General features: G+C 34.9%; 1 protein-coding gene across 4 annotated transcripts in view; it reads left to right on the forward strand.

Annotated features, from left to right (window-relative positions):
* The window catches only part of Rap1a (RAP1A, member of RAS oncogene family), an 85,888-nt gene that overhangs the window by 62,353 nt on the left and 4,948 nt on the right, over positions 1–18,587 (forward strand). For all 4 annotated transcript variants that reach the window (XM_004853723.4, XM_021265669.2, XM_021265670.2 and 1 more), the window contains 5 exons: positions 4,031–4,114; positions 8,828–8,896; positions 11,336–11,392; positions 13,602–13,742; positions 15,613–15,756. In XM_004853723.4, coding sequence (XP_004853780.2) covers positions 4,058–4,114; positions 8,828–8,896; positions 11,336–11,392; positions 13,602–13,742; positions 15,613–15,756 — 468 coding nt within the window. In that variant the 5' untranslated portion in view covers positions 4,031–4,057. The remainder of the gene's footprint in view (positions 1–4,030; positions 4,115–8,827; positions 8,897–11,335; positions 11,393–13,601; positions 13,743–15,612; positions 15,757–18,587) is intronic.

Consider the following 18,587-nt stretch of genomic DNA (forward strand, 5'->3'; position numbering starts at 1 on the left):
TTTGTCCTATATTCTCTTTGGGTTTGTTTTTTTTTTTCTTCTCACTTGCTTTTTTTTTTGTTTGTGGTTTTGTTTGTTTGTATTTTCAGACAGGGTTTCACTATATAGTTCAGGCTGGCCTTGAATTTATGGCAGTTCTTCTCTTGCCTCAGCCTCCAGAGTGCTGGGATTACAGGGGTGGGCCACCATGCCTGCTGCTTTGCATTTTTCTTGCTTTCTTTTGAATTAAACATATGTATGGGGTACAGTGTTTTGATACATACATACAATGAGTTTTGAAAACAAGCTAATTAATATATTTATCACCTTGCTGATCTATCAGAAGGTTTCATTTATCTCAGCTATTACATTATTAGCCATACCAGTTTTTTTTAATTTTCACTTTTTTTATTTTAATGGTTGCTGTGGCTCTTAAAATATGAATCTTTAACATAGGACAACCTTTTTGCGGCGGGGGGGATCAAACTTGGGTCCTTGTGCTTGCGAGGCAGGCAGTGGAACCACTGAGCTAAATCCTTGGCTTAGGACAATCTTTAAACATTGTACTAATTCAGATGTAATCTTCAACATTGTATTTCCATTCCTTTCTCTTATACTATTGTTGTAATATATTTTCCTTCTATACATGTAAACCCTGTGGTATTGGTTTTGCTTTACATGAATAAAAAATATCTTTTAGATTTACTCTCATTCACCATTTAAGTTTGTGCTGGTGAACTTCTCCCCCTAATTTTTTAAAAGGGCATCTGAAAATAAATCTATTTTACTTTCATTTTTGAAGGATATATTTGTTGCAGTTAGCTTTCTATATTGATTCTTGTTTAAAGATGTTCCATTTTTCTCCTGTCTTATATCACTTTTCAAGAAGTCCAAGAAACCTATATTTTTTTTCTTTCAATTTTTGTTTTTCTTTTGCTTCCTATCTCCCTCCCTTTTTTGTTGTTATTATCATCGTCGTTGTGCTGGGAATCAAAGCCACAGACAGCCTCACACACATGCTAACTCAGAGCCTGGCACATTAGATATCATATCACCATGCCAACTTACCAGGTTTTAATTTCTGAGACATGTTTTTAAGTTTGAAAAGATACATTGTGGATTTCATTGTTTCTTGTATTTTCAGTGTATGAACAGAGGTGTGAGTTGGTGTGTTTCATTCTAGACCCATTCTCCTTGAACCTTGAATGGTTACTTTGGGAAGTAATTCCCCACATCAGACTTGGATTCAGCAGTCCTGTCCTCTGCAGTAAGCTACTATACATCTACCCCAAGAGCGCTACACACCCTACTCTCTCAGGGAGGGAATTCTACAGCTTTATTGCAAATTTGAGTCTACTTGCTTGAGGAAGAGTTTTATACCTGATAACATAGTTAAAATGTGATAGAGTTTCCTCTTTTCCTTAACTGTGTCAAAGGTAAGAACTTCAAAGAATTGGCAGCAGTTGTGTACTTTTTCTATTTTACTTTTCTTCAGGGATATATGTTTTCTTACCTTTGTATCTGCTAAACTTTGTTCCTACCTAAACTTTTCTCCCTGGAGACTTGTAAGATTTTCTTTTTCTGATTGACAACTATTCAAGAATTTGATTATTTTACCTTTCTGTGGTTTTTCTTTGTGTGTATACTACTCATTGAGTTTCTTGGATCTGTGGATTTATAGTTTTTATCAGATTATATCATTATGTTTCAAATAGTACTCTTCCCATTCTAGTTATACATTCATTAGACTGCTTGATGGCTTGAGATTGTATTCTTTTATTTTTTTCTCTCTCCCCTCCTCCATCTATCCTTTTTCCTTTCTTTCCTCTCTATCTTCCTTTTCCTGCTTCCTCTCATCCCCCCATCTTTGTGTGTGTGCGCATGCGTGTGTGCATGTGTGCTTGTGTGTATGTGTTTTAGATGAGGCTCACTATGCTGCCCAAATTGGCCTCAAAACTCCTGGGTTTAAGTGAGCCTGAAATTATAGTAAAGGCCACTGTGGCCAGTCCTTCATCGTCTTTTTACTACGTTTTGGTGTGGGTAGTTTTTGTTGCTTCAGATTTTATGAACTTTTCTGCTGTTGTTTTAAATGTACAGTTAAGCCCATGGAATCTAATAAAATTTCCATTTCAGATAATGTTTTTGAGTCATAGTAGTTCTTTTTCTTATGGCTGCCATTTCTCTCATTATGCTTTTCTTTAAATCCTTGAGCATTTAAAATAGCAGTTTTAAAGTCCTCATTGGCTAATTTGGTCATCTTGTTTCTGAGGCTGTTTTAATTCATTCATTTCACTCTAGATCCAGTCACATTTTCTTTCATATTTTTTTTTCACATCTCTCAAGTTTTTTGCTTTGTTTTTGAGACAGAGGCTTGCTATATTGCCTAGGCTGGTCTCAAATTTACAGACTGAAGTTAACCTTCCTGCCTCCAGTCTTCAAAGTAGCTGAGACAGTAGGCATGCACTACCACACCTCGCTATGTGTATTCATTTTTTTCTTTGATGCCAGGCATTGCTAATTTTGCATTATTGAGTAACAGAATTGCTTTCTTCCTTTCAAAGAATTTTGAACTTTGTTCTGATAAGCAGCTGATTACATGTGGAACAACCTTTTACTTTTGAGGCTTGTTCTTAAGCTTTGTTAGGAAGCATTAAGAGTACCATTTAAAGTATTTAGTTCTACTACTAAAGTATGAATCTTCCTAGGATTTTAGTGAATTCCTGATTTTTCAACAAGGAAGAAGAATTTTCTAGTCAGAAACCTATTTCCCTGTACCATGTGAACCCTGGAAATTGTTCAGTTGGTAAATCTTTTTTCTTTGCTTTTCCTCATGGAATTTCAGCCTTTATGTCTGGCTTATTAGTGTTGGCCACAGACTTGAATGTGCAGATTTCTGGAATTTTCTATGTATAACTTCCTCTGTAATCTTCTAAGCTCTTCTTGAGTTCTTTCTCTGTGTATCACAATCAGAAAAGTGTCTTCAAGAAGAAAGCCAGCCAGTGCCTGCCTCACAAGTGCAAGGACCCGAGTTTGATCCCCAGTACCAAAAAAAAAAAGAAGAAGAAAGCCAGGGCAGTTGTAGGTCTCACTTCATTTATTTCTCGTCTGTCAAAAATCACAATCTTGCCACACATGGTGGTGCACACCTTTAATCCCAGCGCTCAGGAGGCTGAGGCTGGAAGATTACCATAAATTCGAGGCCAACCTGGGCTACATAGTGAGTTCAAGGCCAGCCTGCACTATAAAGTGAGACCCTGTCTCAAAAAAAAACACAGTCCTACCTTGTTTATTGTTCAATGTCTGAAAAGTTTTAGTGTTTTGTTTACTATGGGTAAAAAATGTAAGCCTTGTTGCTTCATCATGGCCATGGTAAATTATTTCCTGTCTTACCTTTTAAAATAAAGTTATATTCCTTTTATTTTCTGTAGCAATTTGGGCCTTATGAAATATATTATTGCACTGGGGATTTGGCTCAGTGGTTCCTCCATCTGTCTTGCAAGTGCAAGGTTCTGAATTCGATTCCGGTACCCCCCCCAAAAAATATATTATTAATGCCTGCTAATATTAATTTCATTCTGATCTGTTCATAGCCTAATAATTTCTAATGAGACATTTTTTATGGCTCAGCTATAATACAATAATGAACAAAATAGTACATTTTAAGCAAATAAAATAGTATGTACATTATATTAAAACTTGAGTGAACATTTCAAGAAACTACTTAGATGGTTTGAATTATGGCTTTACACAGAATTGGGCTTATGATTATAGTTATAAGACAATTATTGGTTTTAATCATCTTGTTTTCGGATTATACATTCAATACCATGAACAGGCTAATAATTGATGCCTTGTCAAAGACGATTCTTGGTGAATTAAAATATCTGGTAATAGTCCTATAAACCTGTTAAAAACTGCTTGGTTTTTATTGTGTAGCCTTTGTTGTCCTTTTGATAGGGTCAAGGGAAAAATAAAATTCTATATTTGATGTGATAGTTGTACATTCTTAGGCTGTTCTTACCGTGTTTGTTGTTTTTTTGTTGTTTTTCAGATTGTCAGTATTTAAACAGACCACATCATGCGTGAGTACAAGCTAGTGGTCCTTGGTTCAGGAGGCGTGGGGAAGTCTGCTCTGGTAAGTTAGCCACTTAACTATAACTAACTAGTATATTTAAGCAGAAATTTGACATTAGTGGGTTTCATACTTTTAATAACTAAGGAGAAAATGTGACATTATTTTTTTCTAGACCTAGTATCTATTCTACAAGGGACAGGGCATCATTCAGTAAGCAAAGATATATTGTTTTACATAGCAGTTCATTTATTCTTTTATTTACCAAATATTTATCAGATGTCTTATATGTCAAGCACTAGTGTTCCTCATTCAAAGAATATAATCTCTCTCTTTTGTGTGTGTGACACGGTCTTACTATGTAGTTTAGGCTGTCCTTAACTTGCTACATAGGCCAGGCTCCACTTAAACTCACAGTGATCCTCCTGCCTCAGCCTCCCAATTGCTGAGATTACTGCATGCACCACCACACCTGGCTATAATCTCATTTTTAAGGAATTTACATTACACAGGGGGAATCTCTTTATTACAGAGTCTACTGAAATAAGTCCTCCCCTGCTTCCACTTCAAACTTACATGGATTGAAAGTTATTTTTTGCATATATGCTATATTCATTCTGTAAATAATTCTTTTTTTAATGTTAATTTTTTATTGATACATTTTAGATATATATATATAAAATGATAAAATTCATTATAGGAAATTTGTACTTGTACATGATATGTCTTGCTTCTTCTGTTTTTCCCATTTCCCTTCCCTCCCTTCAGCCTCTCAGTAAATAATTCTTGCTCTTATACAGATATTCGTCATTTAATGACCTACTTGTTTAATGACTGTTTGGACTTAGGACTGAGGTGTGCTGTTTGGACTTTCAACCCGCCACTCGGACTAATGATCTTTTTTTTTTGTATAGTTCTGTACATCTTGTACTGAGCCTCCATGTCTTCTTTTGTACAGTATACCTTGTTTATACAGTACTGTAATTTTTGCTGATTGTACTGTACAATACTGTAGTTTTATGTTATACATTACAGTACTGCATGTAAGAGTTACACAAATAAAACAGTCATCAGGTTAGAATTTCTTTTAACCACTTCTTTGTTCTGAAGACTATACATACCATATACAATTCCTCATTTAGCAACCAGTTCATTTAACAACCTAGTCCTAGGTACTAAACTCGGTTGTTAAATGAGGAATGTATGGGGTCAGGGATTTAGCTCAGTGGTTCTGCTGCCTGCCTCGCAAGCGCAAGGTCCCGAGTTCTATCCCTGGTACCAGAAAAAAAAATGAGGAATGTAAGTACAGTGCCAGACTAGGGTCACAATAGTGAGCAAAAACATTTTAATCACAGTCTCTCATGGAATTTATATCAGTAGAGATACAATAAATATACAGTTAAAGACTACTTGATTGTAATTGTGAGAGAGATACTCTGAAAAATACAAGTTGTTATGGGAGAGCCCATGGCAAGTAGACCTAAATTAGCCTTTGAACAACTGAAAGGTCTGTATAGGTGAGGCAGGAGTGAAGAGAGAGAAGAGTAGAAGGAAATGAGGTAACTGATAGATAAGAGACCAGATCATAACTTGAAGACCATGTACAAACTTGGAACTCTTTTAATACCAATGAGAAGGCATTAAAAATAGAGTTTTGTGGAGGTAGGTAAATTGGATATATATTTTAATGAGTACAATTCTCTGTTTAATTCAGAAGAGAAACTAGATGTGGGAGAAAATTGAGAGCTAATTAAGAGTACTAGATTATTGCTTATGGAAACTTGATTTAGGGCCATGGCAGTGAAGAAGAGATATGCAGATGGTTTGAGGATTCAGTAGGAGGTAGACTTGACATAGCTTTGTGCTGGCTTGATTTGGGGTCTAGCAAGGAAGGAACAGTCAAACCAATTTTATGTTTTTGAAATGTTCAAGTAAATACATCAGATAAACAAGTGAATTTGCAAGATAAGTGCTTACAAAGCCATGTGCAGTGGTGCACACCTGTAATCCCAGGACTCAGGAAGCTGAGGCAGGAGGATTGCCGTGACTTCAAGGCCAGCCTGAACTATAAATCAAGCCTCTGTCTCAATAATAATAATAATCATGATAATAATAATAATAGTCAAAGTAGCTATTGCAATTCATTACAGTGACAAGAGGTTGGAAACGTAAATGTCTGCCACTAGGGATTATTTAAAAAGAAAGGTTGAGGACATGTATAGACTCTGCAAGTTATATAATCGGTGGATGATATCATTTACTTGTTAGAGTTGGATTGCGTTGCTGGGAATAAGGGTGGTAAGTAGGTTAAGATGATTTTTTAAAAATCCGTAGAAGTGAATGAAGTTCTCTAAGGAGAGACCCAGAGAGAGCCAAGAACTGAGCTCTTTCAACCTTCAGAGAATAGGTAGGATTAGAGAATCTAGCATAGGAAAGTATATCTTGTACTCTGCTTTACTATAAAGAACATATCTACTTGACTGCGCAGAATTCAAGTGTAAAAGAGGAAAGAAATTATCTGGAAACAAGGAAGAAGTTGAACATGATAAAAGAAATAGCCTTGGGTAAGCAGTAGTGCTATGGCATACTGAGGTGAGTTAAAGTGTAAATGAGACTTGCGGAAAAGGAACTACCATATAGACTGTTGAAGAAGCTTGATATGAAAAAAGGCAGGAACTAGAGGGATCATGGGGCTAAGTGAGGTTTTTGTTTGGAGATTAAAGTTAATAGACTATATTTGTATGTTGGAGGCAATGATCCATTGAAGATGAAAATTTGATATAGGAGAGAAGGGATCTGGTATGAAAACCAGCACAGTAAAATTAAAATCTTTCTGAAAGAATGAGATATCCCTGAGAATTGAGAAAGTAAGATTCAGAGAAATAATGAAAGGTTACTTCTAGTGAGAAAGAAGTGAGAAGTATGAGACAGGTTTTCAGTTTTGCAAGTCTCATTAATATTTGGCTCATTAATGTCTGCAGTTGGGTGTTCATGCCTTCTTCTACATCCACTCTCTTGCAGTAGTACTCTTTGGAAAACTCCACTGTAAACCTATGAGAGGAGAGTACGTCTTAATATCATTATAAAAATAGTATGACCTCAAAGACCCTCTTCCATGAATAGTATTTTGAGCACTGAGCCTGTAGTCTAAACACATTAGGAATCATAGCAGACTTTTTCATATTTACAATGTCATAGTAAGAAGTTGAAGGGATTAAATACTTGAGAAAAATTATGATTGAGACTTTTGGTGTGATTATATCCAGAATTTCCTTTAACTAATAGCTTAGTAAGAGAAGTTGGAAGTTTACTATATTCAAGTTAATATATTTAGCTCAAGCTCAAATAGTATATAAAATATTCCTTAGTAATTTAAGTATGGATGACCTCTGTCCACATTTTTACCTTTGCCTTTAGGTAATAGTACACCATCTCCTATTTTAAAGTTGTCTAGGAAATATAACCATCTTCTGTACTTCTTTCTCATTTACTGAATGGAAACATATGTTGTTTCTAGTATGTGCTTATAGAAATCTTTGAAATAAAAATACAGTAGCCCTCCGTTTTCTGCCTGGCAAATACTTCAAGACCCCTAGTGGGTGCCTGAAGCCACAGGTAGTACTGAACCCAATATATACTGTTTTCCTTGTACCTATGGAGACACTAAATTTATAAATTAGGCATAGTAAGGGAGTAAGAACAATAACGTACAGTAAAGTATATCATTATTTTTTCTTTCATTAGGTCAAGAACTTTCACTTTCTCATTTAAATGAAGCACTTTACAGTGTCTCTTTGGCACAACTGAGTTGCCAGCATCACCACTTCTATGTTTTGGGTCGATTTTTAACCAAAATAAGGGTTGACCTTTTAACCAAAATAAGGTACTATGTTACCTTGACAGTTGACTTGATAGCCAACATGACTGCAAAGTGGCTAATGGTTGGATAGTGTATACAGTGTGGATACGATAGAGATGATTCATGTCCTGTGTAGAAGAGAACAGGATGGTGTCAGATTTCATTACTACTCAGAATGGCATGCAGTGTAAAACTTATGAAATGTTTATTTTTGAAATTTTCCATTTAATATTTTTGTATCATTGTTAACTCTAGGTAATTGGAATTTCAGGAAACAACCACAGATAAGGGGGGGCGTGTTGTAGCTAATATCTGAAAAAGATGAGTAAGCAATGTCTTCCATTAGAAAGAGTAATAATACTTTAGAGTCAGGAAGGAGACAAGTTTGAATTCAGCTGGCAAATGGGAAAAATAACTTTTTGTAGAATGAATGAATCTGCTGTGATTGTAAATTAAAAGTGACTAGCTCACTGGAACATAACAGATATTCATAAATTTAAATTCCCTTTTCTGTTTTCCCCCACAATTAGCAAGTCCTAAAAATTTAGTACCTTTGTCTCTTTCCTTTGAGAACGTTACATAGTTACTATAGGTACATAAAGAGGTAAAAAGTGAAGAACTAATATATTTTTTATTTTTTAATAAGTTAGAGTGTTTTTTCGTACCCTTGTTGTATTTTAAAACAATACAGTAATTGTTGAGCAGCAGTAGTATTGATGAGTTTTTAACATGACCACTTTCTGTAATATGTATACTCTTATGTATGATGTTTGCTTTGAAAAATGAATTTTTCTTTACATTTGTGTATTTACCCAGCATTTTAACATAATTTCATTTAATCTTTACAACTTTCATTAACATTCAAGAAGGGCGATTTTTTTCTTTCAAGTCATTGACTTTTGTTCCCCCCCCCCCAGACAGTCCAGTTTGTTCAAGGAATTTTTGTTGAAAAATATGACCCAACGATAGAAGATTCCTACAGAAAGGTAAAATGTTTACAACTTGATCCTTAGGTCTTTAAAACTTGATCCTTGGAATTCCTTTTTAAAAATAGTTTTGAGAAACTGGAAGTAGACCCACCCAAGCCCTTGAGGCTGTGGCTATGAAGTTCTTGCCCAGTGTTTAATCTCCATCATCACACTTACAGGAAACATAGAATGTTTGTATCAATCTGTGTGTTGGTGACCAGTCTCTGAGCTTTCCATTTATTGAACCACTGTATTTGTATACTTTTAACAATTGTATAAATAGTAAATTCATAGTGATTTCTAAAAATAATAAAATAGTTTTAAGAAATAATACGAATGTGCTGTATCTGTTTTTAAAAGTTTCCCCTAGACAAAGCATTTCTAAGGTATAGAGAGCTGCATGTTCTAGTACTGATTGTTATTTGTTCTTTAATGTATACATTTCCTAGTGGGGAATTTTTAAAAGAAAAAAATACTACATGAAATATTAGTATATTTTCAGCCACTTTTTGTTAACAAAAATTAAGATCACTTTTATACTTGAAGTTATCCAGAGAGTTGTATAATAAATTTAATAAATTTAAAGATACTTTACCTTTTGACTACCAAAAAGTAAGTTAAAATCTGTACGATACTATAATGGGGATAGATGCCATACATTTGTCAAAACCCATTGAATGTGTAATATCAGAAGAAGACTATAAACTGTGGGCTTTTGGTGATAATGATGTATCAGTTTGTAGGTTCACACTCTGCCACACTGTGCCCCTCAGGTGTAGGATTTTGATAGAAGGAAGAAGCTATATATGGTATGAGCTGTAAAAACATGGAAAATCTCTGTACCTTCCCCTCAGTTTTGCAGTGAGCCTAAAACTGCTCTTTTAAAAGTTAAGTTTATTTAAGAGTGAAAAAACTAGAGTTGGTCTTGAGCCAAAAATGTATTTAATTATAAGACTAGTTAGAATTATGGAAAATTTTCACCATTTTGTTTTCCAAGTATATTGGAAGGAAAAAGACAGGATTATAAAAAGACTAATAACCAAGGAAATAACTCCTCCCTCCAAATATTAAACCTTTCTTTCAACAAATAGGAAAGGATTCCTTTGTTAGATATTTTTAGGATTTATCATTAATAGTCAAAAAGTTTTGTTGAATTAAGTTCATCAAGAAGTACTGGCAGAATAATTTAACTGTCTTCAAATTGGAAACAAAATTGTGCTCTGGATACAGTGCAAAACTATGAATATGGTTCATTATTCACTGAACATTGCTGGTTACAGATTTTACTCACCTTGTGCATTAGAGGGACAGCCCAATCGCTCTCTTACACAGAAGCAGAAATTAAAACAGACTGTAGGGTAACAGTACATTTATTTTTAGAGGACAGTGTTGCTTTACTGAAATTTCTCCAGAAAAAGTTGCTAATTAAATCTTTACAAAATAAGATCTGTACATAGAACACTGACGGACTAACTTTTCTTAATCATTTCTTTAATAAAAATTTTCCGTACAGTTGATAGTTGACACATTCTTTAGGCCACTTCTCTTCTTTTATAAGACAGTGGAAAAATAAAATGCAGTATATAAAATTTCACCCTTTGCATAGTTTTTCTGAAATAGAGCTCTTTTCTTCAGTATATGAGCTCAGTGATATTTAACACTTGTGTGATCTCCTTATGTCTTAAATGTTGTGAATATTTTAGTAAAATTTTAACAACTTGAATGTAGTTGACAGAATTTTCTTTACTCACAAATCTTTTGTGCATTTTTTGGGAGGGCTACTGGGCATTGAACCCATAACCTTATGCAAGTTAGGCAATTCCTCTACCACTGAGCTACATCCCCTGCCCTTTTTTTTTTTTTGGTACCCGGGATCGAACTCAGGACCTTGCACTTTCGAGGCAGATGGCAGAACCACTGAGCTAAATCCCAGGCCCATCCTTTTTTATTTTGAGATAAGGTCTTGCTCAGTTGCTCAGGCTCACCTCAGACTTGTAATCTTCCTGCCTGAGCCTCCCCAATAGCTGGGATTATAAGTTTGTGTCATTGTGCCCAGCTTCTTATGAATTTTCAACCATTTAATACTTTTGTGCTTTTCCTCTGAATATGATACAAATAAATACATGGCATTTTTTTCTGTAAGAACTGTTGAATCTGTTTACAGTTTTTCTGAAATTCCAAAATAGGATCATTTGCTTTCTAATAAGAACAAATAAGCATCATTATAGTGGCCAGAAAATATCTCCACTTAACATTAACCATCCTGGCTTCTGAAATATTAATAGTGCTTGAAGACTCCTTTTTTTGTGATACCAAGTTTAGTCTCAGCCAACATAGCAAACTGCTAGAAAAATGCTTTGTAGTTGTTAATTGGTATTTTGGATAAAGAGGTATAAGGGAAACAAAATGACAGTTTGATGTTCCTTTTTTCATTTTTTTTTCTTTTCACCCTCACAGCAAGTTGAAGTAGACTGCCAACAATGTATGCTGGAAATACTGGATACAGCAGGGACAGTAAGCATGTTTGTTTGATTATTTTTCCTCCCTCTCTCCTTTCCTCCCTTTCCTTCTTCCCAGATTTTGCAAGCATATTTTGTCATGTGAATAATTCTTCTGTGTAAAAGTAATCCTTTGATTTTTAAAAATTCTTTGAATATATAGCTTCTTAAATTTTCTCAGGTGTGTAAGATCACTTGCATTTTTAATGCCCACATAGCCTCGTTACATTGTAATTGAGTTCACCTGCAGAATCTGTTTCTTTGTATTGAGGTAAGGAATATGCTGTTAGCACCATTTAAAAAGTTATTTTAAACTCAGAATTTTCGTTAAGATAGGTTTTTCCTTCTCTGGCCACATCTGTGCTTGCCCAGTAGTTCACTAATTCAATGAATTCAGCCTCCTACAGCTTCTCATATCCCTCTTAGGTCCTGTGCATTTGTTTTTACCTTTGCCTGGGATACTCTTCCTCCATATACTGATAAGAGCTTGCTTTCTCACCTTCTTACCTCCTTCCTATTACCTTTGAGCTCTTCCCTTTAAAATATAACCTTGTGTTCCCATCCTCCAAACAAACTCTCTGTTCTCCTCCTCTGACTTTTCTCTGTAACATTTATTACTATCTGGTATACTTTATACTTTATCTTTGTTTATCTCCATGCACACTCCTCCTGAGATTTTTTATTCTAATGTTCACCATCTCCCTAATATTCTAACAATGTCTGATACATACTATACTGGGCCCCTGTGGATAATTGTTGAATGGATGAAGCTCCTAGAATGTCCTTAGAAAGAAGTTGGGATTTTTCAGAAGTAGGTCAAACCATCACAGCAGTTCTTCTGTAAGAACTATTTTTAGATTGAATTTTTAAAACTCAGATTGGCTCTGTGTATTTACTCTTTTCATTAATAAGTAGCAAAGACCGTGATCTCAAGAGAACATCATAGGAATAATTGTGCCAGAATTTCTAACAGTTTATAAATGAAAACTCCAGAAAAACACTAATTTTTACATCTTTCCCAGAAAATACACTAGCAGCAACACAGAAAGTTCAGTCATAATCCCATGGTACACCAAAGACTCCTAGAACTTGAGGTTAGGAAAATGGTTGAGTGGTAGCATAGCTGACTCCTTGGAATACAAATTGAGTACATCAGCAAAGGTAGAACAACTAGAACTGCAGACATAGTAGACAAAAATAATGATAGTAATGGTGGGGAACCAGCAAGCCAAAGAAACAAAGAGCTTACAAAATTTGTGGACTTAGACTTTATGTTTGATCCATCCAGAGATGGGAAGATTCAAAGTGTATAGTTATACTCATGATATATACATTTTAATATTATGCTATATTTGCCTTTCCTACTGCTATGTATAAAATTGAGGCTTTTAAAATAAGAGTCTAATATAGTTAATATCTATAGTTATACAGTGGTGATTGTCATCAATCAAATAAGAGGAAGTGGCTTTAAAATTGAAACAGTTTTAATTTGGTGTGACTGTAGCTCAGTGACCATATGTTAACAGTTAACAATTAGCTAAAGGAGAGGGTAGTCATTGCACTAGTTTCATATCTTTATGATAAATTTAATGGTTTAAATGAGGTAAAGAAATAAAAAACATAAAAATGATGTTACAGAGTCTAGGATAGGGATGCAGCTCAGTGGTAGAGTGCTTGCTTAGCATGCATGAGGCTTTGGGTTTCAATTCCCAGCGCCACCAAAACAAAAAACAAAACGAAAAAAAAACCCAAAGTCTAATGATTATCAAGATGATAAAATTTTCCAGTAGCGATATTGAGTCTGTCTGTGCTGGATGATGAAATTATAGTTTAGTTCTTCTAAATTACTCAAAAGCAAATTGAGGTGGTTAAGAATTCCTTCTAATTCACAGTTCATTGTCATTTTTTCTAATCACCTAAATAGGGAATCGGAACATTCACCTTAGAGTTGCTAGAAACTATGTGTTATGTAAGCCAGGCGTGGTGGCACATGCCTGTAATCCCAGCACTCAGGAGGCTGAGGCAGGAGGATTGCCATGAGTTCAAGGCCAGTCTGAGCTACCTAGCAAGACTCTGTCTCAAAAAAAAAAGAAACTATGTGTTATGTCATATGTTTTGTCTTGATAGTATGTAATAAAAAAGTAGGAACTCACTTGTGATTATTGTTTAAATTTATTCCAGTATATATTCCAAAATTTATATATTTATAATTTTTTTATTTATAGGAACAATTTACAGCGATGAGGGATTTGTATATGAAGAATGGCCAAGGGTTTGCACTAGTATATTCCATTACAGCTCAGTCTACATTTAATGATTTACAGGATTTAAGGGAACAGATTTTACGGGTTAAGGACACGGAAGATGTAAGTATTTTTCTCTCTATAAGATATACTGTTATCTCCCTGCAGCCAAATAAAAAAATGTTTGCTTTCTCATCAGTAGAGGATTTATTTTTGAAGTTGTTTTTGGTTGGTTGGTTTTGAGACAGGATCACACTGTATATTCCAGACTGGCCTTGAACCTACTGTGTAGCCCAGGCTGGCCACCAACTTGCAGCGATCTTCCTGCCTCAGCCTCCTACCTGCTGAAGGATTACCGGTGTGTGCCACCATGCCTGGTTGAGGGTTTGAAAGGTATCTACCACATATCAAAAAGAGCCCTTGTGACCAAAATAATTTTTTTTTTCTGGTACCAGGGATTGAACTCAGGACCTTGTGCTTGCAAGGCAGGCATGGTGCCACTGAGCTACATCCCCAGGGCTACCAAAATAAATTTTAACTTTTAAAATTAATCTACAGATTATATGGTGAGATGTTTAAAAAACGGGGACACACATGTGAAATGCTTGTTGTATGTGGATAAAAATTGAGAAAGAAGTCAGAAAATATAGGAAAGTGGAGCTGAAGTTGGACTTTGTTAGATCAGAAATAATGTCCAGCGAGCATTAAGAACCGCAATGGTTATTCCTGTTCCTAAAATTCTGTTGGTGTAGCTTTTACTTACGTGCAGTTTTTTCCTTTGAATTATATTATAGATTTTAATTAACTTGATTTTTAAAATTTAATCTTGCTTTAGAAATACATTCTTATTTGATAAATAGTATTTTGTTGGTGATGTCTTTTCGTCTGCAAAAATGAAATTTATATTTACATATTTACCTCAGATTTGAGCTACTGAGAATTCTTTTTCAATTGTATAAATTAGATTATAAATTTTTATTTGTACCTTTCAGTTTTTGTGTGTTGTCTCTCATTATCAATGGGATCATTTACTTTTGTTTAGGACCCTAACTTTAGTAATTATTGTAGGTGGTGGAAGGATTTATACTAGATGACTCATGACCACCTGTAACTTAATGAATAGTTTTCTTCCTTTCCATGACTAATTTAGCCAAGAAAGTTCTGTTTTCATAGGCAATTATGTGCAGATCACTGGGCTCTGATAATGTTAATCCCTTTATTCCATACAGTAAAGGAAAAAAGATGGAGTTGTAGATGTCAAGTGCATTTACTCTAACTTGTGGCAATTACCTGTTTTAGGTAGAAGGTCCACCGTGTCTCTTAATTTTTTTTTTTTTCAGTACAGTAACCTTCATCTCAGAAACAAATGGCCTTCCCCCTGAACACCTTTTAACTGAGGAAGTTAATACAGTTTATTAGCTAACTGTTTTACCGGAAATAGAGTGTTATAGATGGATATAACGAAGCATCTGTGGTATGGAGGAAAAAGGATATGTTTATGCTAATCCTTAATTAATATTTCACCTAAATAGTCTTGGAATCTAGATATGAAATGTAGAAGTCAAAGCTTTTACTGTGCTGAGCTTATTGCTGTTTTAGCATTTATTACACCTGTGAGATGAAGCACTTACACCATATAGGCCCAGTGAGTACCAGTGTGTTGCAGGAGCTTCCTTTTCCTTCAGAGTTTTTTCTACTTGGAATTCAACTATTTGCAGTAGTTCACAAGAGAAGTTTTGGATTATAGTCTTAAAATAATTTGACATATAATCTGGTAGAATCTTTTCCACAATTTCTGGTCTCTTCCCTCTCCATTCTTTGTACTCCCCCCTAGTATATGAAGATGATATACAATCCCCCCCCCTTTTTTTAACCATTTGGTGAAGCTTATAGTTTTAATATATTTTAGTTGATGGCAGTTAATTGCTTATTTATAACAATAGACTAAGTAATTAGTATATTATTGCTTATTTTATATTTTTCCTTCTTGCAGGTTCCAATGATTTTGGTTGGCAATAAATGTGACCTGGAAGATGAGCGAGTAGTTGGCAAAGAACAGGGCCAGAATTTAGCAAGACAGTGGTGTAACTGTGCCTTTTTAGAATCTTCTGCAAAGTCAAAGATCAACGTTAATGAGGTAACTTACAACTGCTGAGTAGCACAAACAAGTGGATTTTGGTTTCCTTTGCTGTAAATTAATAACCAAAATTTTTAAACAAAGAAATGTCAAAGCACTCTTCATTCTGTCACTTTATAGAAAACACTAAGTAGTTCTGTATTCTGTATAAGATCACTTTGATAGTTCTTATGAGGACACTGAAATTTACCTTATTGTCAAAGAGGAAGTTAAAGACTATAAAGCCCTGCTAAACCCTTAACAGATATACCAGAAAGTGGTGTGTGAAAAATATCACAGCACCTTAATGTCATAATAATTATCTATCTAGATGCATAAATACATAAAGTCAAGTAGGAAAATGCAAAACTTAAAGTAGTTATTATAATAAACAGTTGTTACACAGAAAGATGTTCATGAACCTTCATGGATATCAGAGAATGTTGTTTCTGAGTTGCCTCACCTTTGGTGCATGCCTGAAAGTGAGGGATCTGTGAGATTAGACATGTAACTGGAACTCACTCAGTCCTTAGTTCTAATTTGGTGCAGAGGGCCCTTTTTTGTCTCTGAATTTTGCACTACACTTTCTTATGAACATAAAGTGTGACCTGGAAGCAAGCGGTGTACCAGAGTTCAAAGGGCCAGTAGTTTACTGCACCCCTAAAAACTTAGTGCAGTTCTAGCTTCCCCTACCAAGTGCAGTTCTAGCTTCCTCTACCAATCAAGCAAAAATTTAAGATTCTCTTTATTTTTGTTAACTTTACTATACACCTTTCTTTAAAAACTAAACAGAATGGGTTTCTTTCCTTTCTTATGCCTATGTGCTTGCCATTTGTAACATCACAAGTCATCAGTCAGAACTCAGATAATTTAAAGAACAGATAAGAGTAGGTTAGATGAACAGAATCTGTGTTTTTCCTTGCTGTTCTTCTCTGGTCTTGTTCTTCTGGTTCTTGCTGGTTCTTCCATGGGCCCCTTCTCCTTAACTACTATTACACTTATGGACTGTTATCTGACTTTTAAAATGGCCAAATTATTTTAAATACCTGGCAGAAAAATATTTCAGCTTACTACAAATCCTGTTTCTTACAAATAATCAAGAATGCCAGAACTTGCTTTTTTGATGAAACCATTCTTAACAAGTACATAAAAACAAGAAATTAATAAACTCACTTATTTACCAAATATATATTGAGTGCTTGCTGTTTACCTGGCACTGTTAGGCATTCAGGTATCAGTCATCTGTTCCCACCCTTAAAAGGTTTACATCCACCTAGGTATGCAGCACACAGCTAAAATGCCAGCACTCTGGGAGAATGAGACAGAATTGCAAGTTCAAGCCCAGCTTGGGAACTTAGTGACCTAATGAAACCTTGTCTCAAAATTTTTTTAAAAAAGCATTTGTTTATATCCTAGTGGGGAACAAGTTCTGCTGAGATTGTTGACAGTTATTTCTTACTCACTTCCAAGTAAATGAAAGGAAATTTAATATTCATCCAGCTTCAAGTTTCTCTCATGTAGAATTATAGATTCCTAGAGGTTGTTTTGAAAAATGTGTCTATGATAAAATTAATTTTAGTACAATCCTTTATTTTAAAAAAGTAATTTTGATTAAGAAGACATTAGGATTGTTAAATGCCCTTTGGCTGATGGAACGGTGATGCAAGATCACCTTCCGTGGGCCCTCTGTAGGGTCTCATTCCTTACTGTCCCTGTCCTTACCCTTACTGGTGCCCACTCACTAAGTTCACTGAGTCCCTTGGGGCTGAGTTGGCCAGGGTCCAGCAGGCAGGACCTCTCCATTTTAGCATCTTTTAGTTTTACATGTTTGTGGGAACCTACATTCAACTAAATCTCTTCTGGGTTGTAGTCTGTGTAACAGAACCTTTTCACAACAGTCGTTTCAAAGTCAACCCTTCACAGAAGAGTTTATAAAACAAATAGAGAAAAACAATAAAGTAAAATGCGTTAGCCATGTTAAGAACCTTTGATTTTTGGAAAATATACAAACTTCATACTAGAAATTCTTGAGAATATAATTTGAGGGGATTTGTTGTTTTTGCTTTTTGTTTTGAGATTTTTCTCTTTATAGCCTGATAATCCTTTGATAGTTAATAGTTCTTCAGACACCTTTAGCTGCCTGGTAAATGTTTGTGTAATTTCTGAATGCCTGAAGATAGGAGGATAATGCTTTTACAAGATTCAACTCTTGCTCTCAAATTTGAAAACAGATAAGGACTACTACTTGGCCAGAGCCCTCTAATTCTCTGATTTTCTTTTCTTCAACTTTTATCCACGCCATTTTTGTTATGTTATGAAAGTAGTGTATAGCTATGCCAGAATCACATCAGTCTTAATCAAGAATTAATTAAGGCCGGAATAATAATTGGAATCAAGACATCCCAATTTAGGAATGGGAGAGGGATTGAGAAACTCTATTCTGTGTTCCCTTTAGATTTTTCTATAGTTCAGAGAGATGAGGAAGAACCTAGGCTGGGGACTTTCAGCATTTCTAACCCAATATTATAGTTCGAACTTGCCCTCATCACTGAACCATCTGCTGCTGTGAGGTAGGCAATCCTTTCCAAAGAAATAATTTAGAATATTAATACAAAATCAGTTACCTTTCTGTATGATACATACTGGAAACTATCATAAAGAAACTAAAATTGAAACTACCTATGTGTGTGATTAATTTGCTATCTGGTTTACCTTTTTATTACTTTTTATATTATAGCTTGTACATTAAGCTTCAGGAATGAATAAGAGCTCATTTGTGGCTTATGCACATTAAGTTCTTGAAGTCTTTAAAGTTATGAAACAGCTTGGACTTTGGTAAAACAAGTTACCAT

The sequence above is a fragment of the Heterocephalus glaber genome, unplaced genomic scaffold (assembly GCF_053883595.1).
Source record: "Heterocephalus glaber isolate CG9 unplaced genomic scaffold, H.glaber_assembly_v1.0 deba00001442, whole genome shotgun sequence".
Lineage (NCBI taxonomy): Eukaryota > Metazoa > Chordata > Mammalia > Rodentia > Bathyergidae > Heterocephalus > Heterocephalus glaber.